This window comes from Ahaetulla prasina, chromosome 1 (assembly GCF_028640845.1).
Source record: "Ahaetulla prasina isolate Xishuangbanna chromosome 1, ASM2864084v1, whole genome shotgun sequence".
Classification (NCBI taxonomy): Eukaryota; Metazoa; Chordata; class Lepidosauria; order Squamata; family Colubridae; genus Ahaetulla; species Ahaetulla prasina.
Genome location: NC_080539.1, coordinates 84,978,095 through 84,990,411, shown reverse-complemented (window position 1 = coordinate 84,990,411; position 12,317 = coordinate 84,978,095). Strand labels below are relative to the sequence as shown.

The 12,317-nt window shown below is 37.5% G+C and overlaps 1 protein-coding gene across 4 annotated transcripts in view; it reads left to right on the top strand.

Moving 5' to 3' along the window:
- The window catches only part of NUP133 (nucleoporin 133), a 32,772-nt gene that overhangs the window by 14,302 nt on the left and 6,153 nt on the right, over positions 1-12,317 (top strand). For all 4 annotated transcript variants that reach the window (XR_009153184.1, XM_058166695.1, XM_058166704.1 and 1 more), the window contains 10 exons: positions 253-416; positions 2,387-2,481; positions 2,565-2,789; positions 3,063-3,185; positions 3,732-3,831; positions 5,185-5,427; positions 7,222-7,355; positions 8,579-8,737; positions 10,791-10,926; positions 11,057-11,175. Coding sequence is in view for 3 of the 4 variants with exons in the window: in XM_058166695.1 (XP_058022678.1) it covers positions 253-416; positions 2,387-2,481; positions 2,565-2,789; positions 3,063-3,185; positions 3,732-3,831; positions 5,185-5,427; positions 7,222-7,355; positions 8,579-8,737; positions 10,791-10,926; positions 11,057-11,175 (1,498 nt within the window). In the remaining variant the exon portion in view is untranslated. The remainder of the gene's footprint in view (positions 1-252; positions 417-2,386; positions 2,482-2,564; positions 2,790-3,062; positions 3,186-3,731; positions 3,832-5,184; positions 5,428-7,221; positions 7,356-8,578; positions 8,738-10,790; positions 10,927-11,056; positions 11,176-12,317) is intronic.

Here is a 12,317-nt window from a genome sequence, read left to right as displayed (position 1 = left end):
AACAAAGGTGGTTTGCATAACAGTTCCTTGTGGTTTGATAGCAATATGACATTTGGGATAGAATTTTCTTGTGCAGCAAATATAGTAGTCCTTTAGGTGACATTACCAACAATATCAGTTGAGGGCTTCAAAATATCCCATAATTATATAAATTGGGAAGTTCAACTAGAAAAGAGTACTATCACAATTAAGTTACCCTCATTAATATCTCATTATAATAATTGACTTACAGTGCCTTTTTGTTAATTGCAGGAAGGATGTGAAGGGTGCAAATGCCACAATTGCTGATATTTTCCCCCAGCAAGCAGATTTCGGTCCTGATGCTGATCTTGATAGAGCCGTAACACAAGTCAGTGAAGAATTAATAGATGATTATCCTACATCTGATCCACGGTGGGCTGAATCTGTACCTGAAGGTATGGATTCTTCCATATAAAAAGCAGAACAATACATGTGTTTGTTTATATTGGATATAAAGTATACCGGATTATAAATATACTTCAAGGGTAGCCCTTCACAGGGTGCATTGCAATGTTATTGTGGATATACGTTGAACAGCTGTTTGCTGATAGTCTGTGTCTGAATTAAAGTGCACATGCTAAATATTTTGTCCTCTGCATGGGATGTTGCAGGCAGAAGTGATTTAGGGTGAAAAGCAGCTATGGAAATAAATACCAGAGAGGGATGGAGCACATAACTAGCAATTCCTTTCTCCATGCAGTATGTCCTACGATGGCAGCCCAACTATCCCCAATATCCCCAGCTCCTTTAACTCTTCAGCTAGTCCAATGTTCCATTGGATATCTTACCCACTTTCTGATTCTTCCTTGCATTTTTCCTTTCTTCCTTCCTCCCCTTTCTTCAGCTGCCATTATTGATATAATATTATTGATATGCCACCTTGGCATATTCCACTGGCTAGTCTTCATTTCTCCCACCTCATATCTTTCCTGTCTCTTCTTTCTCCTTCCTCTGGGATTGGAGCTGGAGACTGTTGGCCACATTCTGGAATTCACTTCAGGCAACAGGAAAAATTCAACAGGCTTGCCCTGCATCCGACTTAAAATAACCAGTATATCCCTGAGCAGCTTATCCATAGCCTAGTGTTGTCTATATGCATCAGAGGATTTTGAAGTTTTCCTTTATGTTGGGGACCAGATTGGAAACTTCATGTTCAAAAAACAAGAGTAATGGGAAGAAAAAGAAATGTTTTCTGTCAGTTATGTACAAAAAGTCACAACTTGTGGAAGGTTTTGTATTTCTTTTCCCCTTTTTGAATCTATAGCAGAGAATACTGAATACTAGAATTTTAGGTAGCCTCTTTTATTTTTGCCTTTGGAATTCTTGTGCACTGCAGAATATTCCAAGGAATTTTTCTACAACATTGTTCTCCCACTGGTGTCATCTTGGTATATTTAAATACAAATCAAATTACAAATTAAATATACAATTCACAATATACAAAATATACAAAAATACAAATTAAAAACAATAATAAAGATGTAGCCAATCCTGTTCATTTTAATTTTTTTTGCCTGAAATGAATTTAGAGTGCATTCTGAAACACGACCAACATTCTCTTGTCCAAGAGGGAGAGATGAAGGGAAGAGCATTGGGAAAGTACAAGGACAACTCCTCTAGGGGAAAGAGAGAGAAAGCACTGAGAAGATTGCTGGGAGGATATGTTATGGGAGGCTAGGGAAGTAAGGAAGGTCTTGGGAAAATTGGGAGTGGGCAGGCCTATAGACATGCCATGCTGAGAGCTAGTGAGGAAAGAAGCTGATGGCACATATATGGGTTGCTTACTCACTCTGTCCATAGTTTTGTATCTTCTAAACCACCCTAATGTATCTAGTTTATTTTCTGCCAAGCATTGACTGATTCAATGAGTCTAATGAAATTTCTGAAACCTGATGGTTTGTTCCATGTTCAAAATTGTACTTGTTCAGTTGCATACACATCCTGACCAAACATGCATTTTTCAGAAATAATAGATGATGGGAAGAAATAGGCAAAGAAATCTAAAATAGAGCTAACCTTGGAAAACCCCCATGCTATGAATTCCTCTAAGAAAATGGTTATATCAACTAATATAGTTTGAATATGTATACAGTTTATTTAAGACGACAGAATTCCTGAAATAGACATCCTTATTGATCTTGATATGAAACTGCAGCTGAGCCTGATCCAAAGGGGGAAAAATGTGTTGTTGTTAGATACCCTTTATATAATACTGGTAAAAGTATGCAAAAATCTAATGGGATAAATAGTTTTTGAAAAAATGCGTACATCAAATATTTAAGTTAATTGAAAAGTAAAATTGCATTTTCAAAGTTTATTTGAAACAAGTAAACATTTAAATGCTCTTGATCGTATATTTATCCAGATGCAGCAAATTTTACCAACTCATCCATCATTATTCTTCACCAGCTAGATAACAAGTCACAAGCACATTCTATGTATATTGATTTTCTTCGCCAAGTAAGTTCCTAATGCTATCGGGTAAAAATATGGATAACAGTGTGGCATACATTTATTTTTATTTACAATTATCTCTATCTAAGGTTGATCTCTTTGGACAACTGGATTGTGTTCAAGTAAGAGGCATGCCGATGGCAACTCGATTACTACTTTGTGAACACGCAGAAAAATTAGCAGCAGCAATTGCTCTCAAGAACTATCATTACAGATTGCCAGATCTCGTGACTTGTGCAATACAGATTGCTTTGAACAAAAGAGAAGATGACATTCCTTCAGGTCTAACACCTGCTGATGTTTTCTTCAGAGAAGTAAGAATTATTTGCTGTCTAGAAACACATTACGCATGAATAAACTTCAAATATATGAGGAAACTAAAAGCATCCTAGATACAATCCAAATGGCTTGGAACAAAGACAAAAAGTTAATAGAAGGCAGTCATACCTTGATAACTGAAAATTAAATGGAGGAATAAAGTATGTTGTATCTGTAAGACTGCCTACCCTGGTGTGATTTTAAAAAAAAATACAAACCCAATGTCTTCAATAATTGGAGTACCAGTGTGACATTCTTTTGTTTTTCAGGTTTCTCAAGTAGATACTATTTTTGAATGCTTACTGGAAAAGGAAAAACAAGTCTTGAAGGATACATCGGTTCAGTCTGAGGAATGGAGTGAAACAGTTGTTGATGTAAACAATATTATAAAGGTATGATATTCAATGTTAATAATCGTGACAGAAAACTGAAAAGTTGATTAATGTTACATAAACAGATTCCTATCCATCAGTGCGACTTAACATTTCCCCCCCATCTCTGTATTTCTGTACCTCAGTTCTAAAGGACTCCATACTCCTACAGAGCACATTTATGGAGTGTGCAGGATAGTAGAATGGAGTAAAGTTGGGGGACTCTGCCAGTACCATCCTGGTGTCCGTTTGTTTATTTTACCCAGAAATGCATTATTGCTGAAAATGAAAGCAGTATATGAAACCATAAGGCACTTTTTTTCTCATTTTTTAAAAATTCTGACTCAATTATGATATTGTGATATTAAAAATTACTTGGCTTTTGTCTAGAGGCATTCATTTTTGCATATACATACTTCCCTTTTATCTGCCAATGGTCTAAATCCTTATAAAAATGACTATGTGACTATGTGAGTTCATAATAAGAATTATATTTATGTTAAAAACCTAGCATATTCCATAAAATTGATTTTAACAAGGTTTATTTTCTTTGGGTTTTTTGTGAAGGATATGCTAAAAGCTGCTATCCAAGATCGCCAATCTAAAATTCCTTTATATAAAATAAGAGATCCCACTAAAATTGAACCTGAGTATGTACCTTGGACAGGTGAGAAAAATTAAAATGGCATTTGTGATGTTTTGCTGTTAGTTTATAATATGGTCTTAGTTAAACCAGTCTTTCACATACCTGTTTTTATATTAAACTTTAAACAGTTCCCTCCACTTTCTGTACTTAATCTGTTAGAACGTGCTGTGTTTCTGATGCCTGTGGCTAAAACTAAGAGTTTGTAAAAAATGTGAATTGCTTTCATTTCTTAATTCCATCTCCAAAGTTTAAAGTTGATGTATTAATTTACTTAGCAGCATTCTGATTCATGACTTGGGAATAATGCAGTTATTCACACACCCTAACCTTAGCACTTATTTGGCGGGGCAAAAGTATACTATGATGCTGATAGCAAATTCAGTTATTTGTACAAGAAACCTAAGGAAAGAAATCTAGAAGAACCAATTTAGTCTAGTGGTCAGAATAGAAACCAGAAGATTGTAAATTCTAGTCCTTCCTTAGCTATGAGAACCAGTTGGGTGACCTTAAGCCAGTCACTCACTCTCTCAGCCCAATCCAGCTAACAGGATAGTTGTTATCAGGGGTGCTATTCAGCAGGTTCTGACAGGTTCTGGAGAACTGGTAGCGGAATGAGGATTTTGCAGTATCCTTCCCCTGGAGTGGGGTGGGAATGGAGATTTTGCAGTATCCTGCTCTTGGAGTGGGATAGGAATGGGGATTTTGCAGTATCCTTTCCCTGCCAAGCCCACCAAGCCACACCCACAGAACCAGTAGTAAAAAAAATTGAATTCCACCACTGGTTGTTATGAGGAAAATAAGATGAAAGAGTATTTTTCTCCTTGCATTACTTATAAAGTAATAGGCTGGATACAAATCTAAAGGCTGGATACAAATCTTTTAAGGGGTTTTTAAGGGTTTTAAGGGGTGGGTTGGGTGGGTGGGGGGACATCCACCGGGGGTTAGGCTGGTCCCTTCTAAGGTTCGCGGTTTGGAGGTCTCTAAAACGGAGGCAAAGGATGAGGCTAAGACTCAACCATGTATGGGCATTTCCATCGGCACGGTACGAGGGAGGGGCAGATACGGCGGAAGCGGGGGCTCATATCATGTTCGGGGAGTGTGCGCTCGCTGTTTGCGAGCAATCGCCCATTCCGGGCCCCCAGGCCTTACTCATTCCCTGAGTGGCTGTATTATTTTTTCTGGTTGTTTTATCCCCATTCTTCTTCTTGCTGAAAAATCTGTCTTGTTCTACTGAAAAATGCTGCTTTTCTTTACAAACAATAAATTCATTTCACATATGCATTTCCATTTTACTTGTAATGTATATGTACTATATTAGTGGTAAAGTTTTAACCTGCAGAAATGTCATCAAAATGTTTTTATGGTCTTCTCAAGCATCTGTTGGCGTGCGAACAACAATAGTGCAGCAACACGAAATCATTCTGAAGAAGGTTTATCCACAAGCTAATAGTAAGCTTCGTAGCACCATGACAGAACAGCTGGTGGCACTGCTGGATTGCTTTCTGGATGGCTATGTTTCTCAGCTTAAATCTGTGGACCGTCCTGAACATCAGGAACGTTATAACAGTCTCCTGGTAGAATACGAACAGAAAAGAACGGAATTATTGCTACCATTACGTAAGTGCTGCTGTTTTTGTTCAAGCTGATGTTTAAATTCCTAATAATAGTTTGCCGTTTTATGCAGTATGAAATAAAAAATGGTAAGGCATAAAAAGACAAGGGATAAGAAGAGCAGAATATATCTAGGTTTATAGTACAGTGGTGGGTTGCTCGCGGTTTGGACCGGTTCTATAGAACCAGTAGTAAAACCGGCAGGAGGCTCCACCCACTGACCCGAATGTCATCAAAAGTGTTCTGCGCGTGTGCAGAAGAATGCGAGCAGAGCGAGCACGCGTGTGCGGGCATGATGTAGTAAAGGTAAGTAGAACCCACCCCTGTTATAGTACCATATAAAAATCTGGCATATGAAACGAAAGCAAACTTTCCAAGGTGTTACTCTCCTTTCAGTTATGTTTGTATTCTAAAGTTGAAGTTGCTTTTTCTTTAAAAAAAAAGAAAGAAAGAGAGAGAGATTGTGGGGTAAAGTATTTATAAGAATTGCTACCTAATGTAATTTTGCATTCAGTCAGAATTATCAGATACTAATTTTTTAGTTAGGGCAGAGGAACATAACTTTTTTCAGATAGATGGTCACTTACAGTGATATATCAGAAATGGCTTTAGGCAAAATAGGCAAAAACTGCATTTCATTTGATTTAAATTTAATTAGATGTAACTTTATGAAGCCCAGCAGATGGCAGCATGTATTTGACTTTGGCTTATCTCAAAAAGCTAAAGCTAAACAGTCCTTTAAGATCTGCTTATCATTTAAATGGGAGATCACAGGGAAATCCCTTAGTTCAATGATGGGCTGGCAAGTTGAAAAAACGTTCTGGAGAATGATTAATGCAAACCACTTACTGTAGATACTGTTGCCAGGAGTCTAGATGGACATGGATATGTACTTAGCAGCAATCAAACTTCACTTGGGGAAGTTTTAATGGAATAAAAATTTTAATGGAATAAAATAAAATAAAAGTTTTAATGGAATAAATATTAATGGAATTATTTTCTGCATATTTAATAATTGCGCCTTTCTCTCATATTAAAAGTAACAATTTGGTAGTCAAGTTTGGAAGGACTTGGTGGATGCCACCAAGATTTTTTTGGAAAGTATATGTGCAGCTCTTGGGTTATAGCTTCACAAATGGATAGACAAGAGTTAAATCAGTTCTTAATTCACTTTGATTACTTGTTATTTGCCAAATTCCAGTTTTGCAGTTTGTGCTTTTACAATACCCTTGCTTGCAATAAAGCTTCCTTTGAACAAGGGTTCATGGAATATAAGAAAAAGTGAATTGAATGCTTTCTTTAAATTGCATTACTGCTTTGTACAAAAAATAAAATGGCACGATAGTGCTTGTTTCTGCATCATCTCATGGACTCTATTTCTAATAATTGTTGAATATTTATTAATTACCCACTTCGCTTACTCTCAGTTTGTTGTATATGGATAGAATATTATAATGATAGCAATCTCAGTTTTATTTTGTTTTATTTTGATTCAGATTCAGTATTTTGAGGCTGGCTACAGTGATTGTTGCACAGCAACAATTTCCCTGAATCATACTATGTTAAAAGATTGAGCATATACATTTCTTAAATAAGAGAGATAAAAGCCAGAATTTGCTATAGAAAGAAAAGACTTCAAGGAAGTGTAATGTCCAAATATCTGATAGATACTTCATGCATAAACTGTATTGGGAAGAAAATGTTTTTTTTAAATTTGACAATACTCTCTTATCTACTAGTGATTACAGGGTAAACATGTGTGATCTGTTGTGTTTTGTATTTTTGTTGATTCTTGCACAGTTGTTCTCAAACAATACCAGCAAGCTGCTGCTCTTGCAGAAAAATATTGTGACTTTGATATTTTGGTACAATTATGTGAACAGACAGATAACCAAAGCAGATTACAACGCTACATGACCCAGTTTGCTGATCAGGTGAGATATTAAAATTTTACCATAGTGAAGTTTTGTCATTTAGGTCAGTTGTGCCCAACCTTTACAGTTTGGTGGCCTGGGGCAGAGAGAAGAACTCCATTTATGTGAGCAGTGGGTGCATGCACTTGCCATTTGTGCAAAGGAAGGTTCACACCCAAGCACAAGATGGTCACCACTTGCACGAGGCAAGTCGAACTATACACACCCGCATGTGCACCAGTCAGCCTCTCGTACAGCCTGTTTCCAAACAGGCCACGGCCTGATAGTGAGCCGCAGCCTGTGGGTTGGGGACCCCTGATTTAAGTTCAACACTTGTATCATTTGAAATTAAATTGATATTTTTTCCACATAATTCCAGCAGGGAGGAGAGGAGCTCCATTTGTGTGAGCAACGGGTGCATGCACTCTCCACTCGCGCAAAGAAAGGTTCACACACGAGCGCAAGATGGCCATTGCTTGCACAAAGGAAGTTTCACACGTGAGCACAAGATGGCCGCCACTCATGCGAGGGGAGTTCTGTGTGTGAGGGCAAGTGGCCTCCGCTCGTGAAAGGGGAGCTTCACACGCAGGCACTGGCCCACTGCTGTGCCGCCTGGTTCCTAACAGACCGTACCCAGGAGTGGGCCATGGGTGAGGGTTGGGGACCACTGATCTAGAGGATTATCTGTCTAAAATGTCCTAGATTCTTTCAAGTTGTAGAGCGTTATAGAGAGAATTGTCAATTTTATCTTTATTCAAAAAGTTATTTGTTCCGGGACTTGAACTGAAGAAATATGCATTATAAGCCAGGGTATAGATGTGCATTTTGCAGATATGCCAATTAAGCAAATCAAGTCTCGTGGGAACTGTTAATATAACATAAGGCAAAGGACCAACAGGTGTTTAGCTGCTTCAGGGTTCTGATTTATTCCTGCTTTAGAAATAATCACTTGATAACTAGCACTGAAGCAGAGGAGCAATTGACAGAGCAAGCTAGAAAATAATACTAAACCAGGACAACAGCTTGCCCTTTGCATGTTTGAAGATATATTGAGCATTGACATAAGGGAATAAAAACTTCAATTTTTTCAGATTGAACCATAGTAATAGATGCTTGTTGGGAGCCAAACTTTAAAAAAGAAATGAGCATTTCACACTTTTAAAGATCTATATTTCTGTTTCATAAGAAGACCATACTTGGCAAAGCAGATCTTTATGTATATGCCGTATAATTTTATTTTTTAGAATTTTTCAGATTTTCTGTTTCGTTGGTATTTGGAAAAAGGAAAAAGAGGAAAACTGTTATCACAGCCAATTGCTCAGCATGGCCAGCTGGCTAGCTTCTTACAAGCTCATGAACATCTCAGTTGGCTACATGACATCAATAGTAATGACATGGATAAGGTATGCTTTAAAATAATACAACTTCTTACTTTTCCCTTAGTCAAGGAAATGCATACAATGTACATCCTTCTTCCCTCTTTCTTGCTCCACTTGGGAAACATATAGAAATTGGTAATATAAAGAACAACTAGTAACTTTTATGTAACCATGCAAACTTTTTGGTTGGTTATTTTCATTTTTCATTTACGAAGCCCTGATGAGCCACATGCTGGGGCTGCAATAATGTGCAGAAAAATAATGTTTTTGTAAATTGGGCGGGGAGGTGGCATTTAAGAGGAGCAAGTTTCTTTCATGAGGAAATCCAGACCTCTGCTTATATAGATTTGCCGAGTCTTTGCATAGAGCTTAAATTTGACTTTAACAATATTCTTCATTGCCAATTTATTGTAAATCACATCACCAAAATTCAGCTCAAAATTTTTCTTCAGTAATACCACCATGGTGTAGGAGAAATTTTGGGTTGAATTATATAATTTAAATTTAGAACAAGAAGGTTCTATGAGATGATTTCATTCTTTCAAACTCTGCCCTAAAAGTAATGGGTAAGTATTCCAAACAAAAGTACTTAATAGAGCACTTTTATACAACTATTTTCCCCCAGAATTTACTTTGTTAACTTGTTTATGTCAGGGTTTTATTTTTAAACATTAACAAAAAGCTTACATGCTTATCATATTTTAGGACTAGGTATCTATGGAATAAATGCTTTGTAAAATATATCTACCGTATTTTTCGGACTATAAGACGCACTCCCCCCCCAAAAAAAAGTGGGTGGAAATGTCTGTGCATCTTATAGTGCAAATATTATGGTGGTGGGGGGTTGGTGTGGCACCAATCACGTAGGTGGTGGGGATCTCCGCCACCACTGCTCGTTCACCAGCAATCAGCGGTGAACAGGCCATAGCAAACTGGCCACAGTGATCCCTGCCACCTAGAACAGCTGGTCGGCAGTATTCCAGGAGGCAAATCCAATCACCAATCAGCTGCTCGGCAACAAAGGTTGCAGTTTCCCCGGCGGCGGCAGCTCAATTCAGTTGATGGGTAGTGGGCGCAACGGAGCGAAGCCCTGACAAGCCACATGCTGGGGCTGCAATAATGTGCTGAAACTGACCAGGCTATTATCTATTTGGTGCAAGGACGCTAGCCAGATGAATACCGAATGGATGCTGGGAGGCAGAGGCAGATTTTTTTTTTCTTGTTTTCCTCCTCTAAAGCTAATATGTGTCTTGTATTCCAAAGTGTCTTATAGTCCAAACAATACGGTATTTCCTTCCAAAATACAGAAGCAGTCTTTGTTTGTTTGTTTTACTGCCTTTTATTATTTTTACCGTAATAACTCAGAGTGTGAATATATCAAACACACCTTCTTCCTCCTATTTTCACCACAACAACAGCCTTGTGAGGAGAATTGGGCTGAGAGAGAGTGACTGGCCCAAGGTCACCCAGCTGGCTTCAGTGGCTAAGGTGGGACTAGAACTCACAGTGACCTGCCTTCTAGCCTGTGTCTTAACTACTAGATCAAACCAGCTCTTTTTGTAGTGTGTTTCTTCATCCTTATTATGAAACTGGTATTTTAAATATTATGATGTCTCTTCTCATTTGTGCAGAAGTTCAGTTAAAATTTAAACAATGATCCATGTTAGTAATATATTTTATAGTAGTTCTTGTCTTGATGGTTTTCCATTTTCAATGACTACTTTGATCTTTAAAATGCTTATCCTCTTACCCTTACCTTTTTATGTTGTTCCCAATATCGTAGAACACTGCTCAGCAGAAAAGAGGATTTTCCTCCTTATCTCAGAATTTGAATATGTAGTTATGAATTTCAAGTACAACTGGTTTGGGAAATCTGAATCAATTTTTTTTGATATTTTTAAATAACTTTGTGATTTAGGTCTCTGTATCTATAAACATTCTTGAAATGGATATGAGCAATGCTGTCTAGTGTCGGACCCAACTGGACAGGGGAAATCTTTATCTTTACCTTTTTGTTCTTCTATAACTTTACTTTTTCATAACTTTATCTAATTGGAACTATGTTGGTCATTCTTAGGCTTACAGAACACTCCACAATTTAGCAAATACAGAAACAAGGTACTTTGCGAAGAAGAAAACTCTTCTTGGATTAAGTAAACTATCTGTGCTAGCTTCCAATATATCAGATGTGATGCTTAATGAGAAAATTGAAGGTACTTTTTAAGCTAAACTTTAAAAGTATGCCATGCTTATACACAGAATCCCTTTATTTCTGGTCCTCATTGAAATGGTTCTATTGCCTTTATCATCGGTAATGATTCTTTTTTCTTCCATGTATGCAAGAAATCATTGAACAAGAATGTTTTTTACTGCATCAAGAAACCCTTCCTGAACAGTTGTTGGCAGAGAAAAAGATGACTCTCAACGAAATGCCAGTTTTAAGTGCCCCACAGCTCATTGAGGTATTTACTTTTACTTATGGATATATCAATTACCCATCTTAAAAAATAAAAACAGAGGACATATGGATATATCATTGGTTCAGGTTTTCTTAGGCCTCACAGCCGGGAGAACTTGACTTGACTTTTTTCAGTGCTACATGACAGACATGATTAATAGTCTTTCCCTGAATTAGGTTTCTATTCCGCCTAACATTCTCTGAGTTAGATGCATAGTTTTGCTCTCCCTGATTTGGGCCCCTACCTTTGCCTGAGTTAGTTTTACATTCCTGAGTTGAGTTTCTATTCAGGTAAAACGCATGATTTCCTGAAAAACACGTGGTATTTTGCTAATACGTATACTCTAAACGCTTGCTGATTGGTGATGTTAAGTTTCTATATGCTAAATTCCCTCATTGCTGTAGTTACCCCTCCCTGCTAAAACTGCATAATAAAAGAGACTGTTGCGATCTAAGGGGGATCTTTTTACAACATTCCTTTTACAACCCCTTTCTTCGTGCTATCTCATTTTGAAGAACTCCTGGTGTGGTGTCTTTTATTTGGCTTCTTTCGTCCTTGCGAGGACCCACTAAATTGTCTCAGCGAGGGCTGAGACCCGTTCCTGCGGGAACCCAGGACAACATTAACAGGGAACCTAGGACAACAAATAATTGTTGCAGACCAACAGCAACATTTACTATTTTTAATTAATGGGATTTTTGCATCTATCCAAAGGGAATTTCATTTTTTGAAAGAAAGCAACATTATCCACTGAAAAAGAATTTCGTGTTGAAGCTAGTATGAAATTTGCTCTGAAATTCTGACTTCAAAGTCCGAACAGTAATGTGTCAGTGTCTTATGTACAGTGTATGACAAACAGTATCATTGACTTGAATATTGTGCACTTGTTTGGAAATTAGCCATGCCAGGTTGTTACTTACTTTCTTGCAGTTGTACCCGCTTGCGTTGTATCAAAGCAACTCAGCTAAGTAAGGTTCCACTATCTCTCAAATATGAAAACCTCAAATTTTCATTACTCAGAATGACCCATAGGTTCATAAAACCATCAATGTATGTAGAGTAATAGCCCAAGAGTGTATGAACATTTGAATGTTTCTTTCTCCATCACGTGCACTTGCACACAAAAGCTTGGTGCTGTCGACATC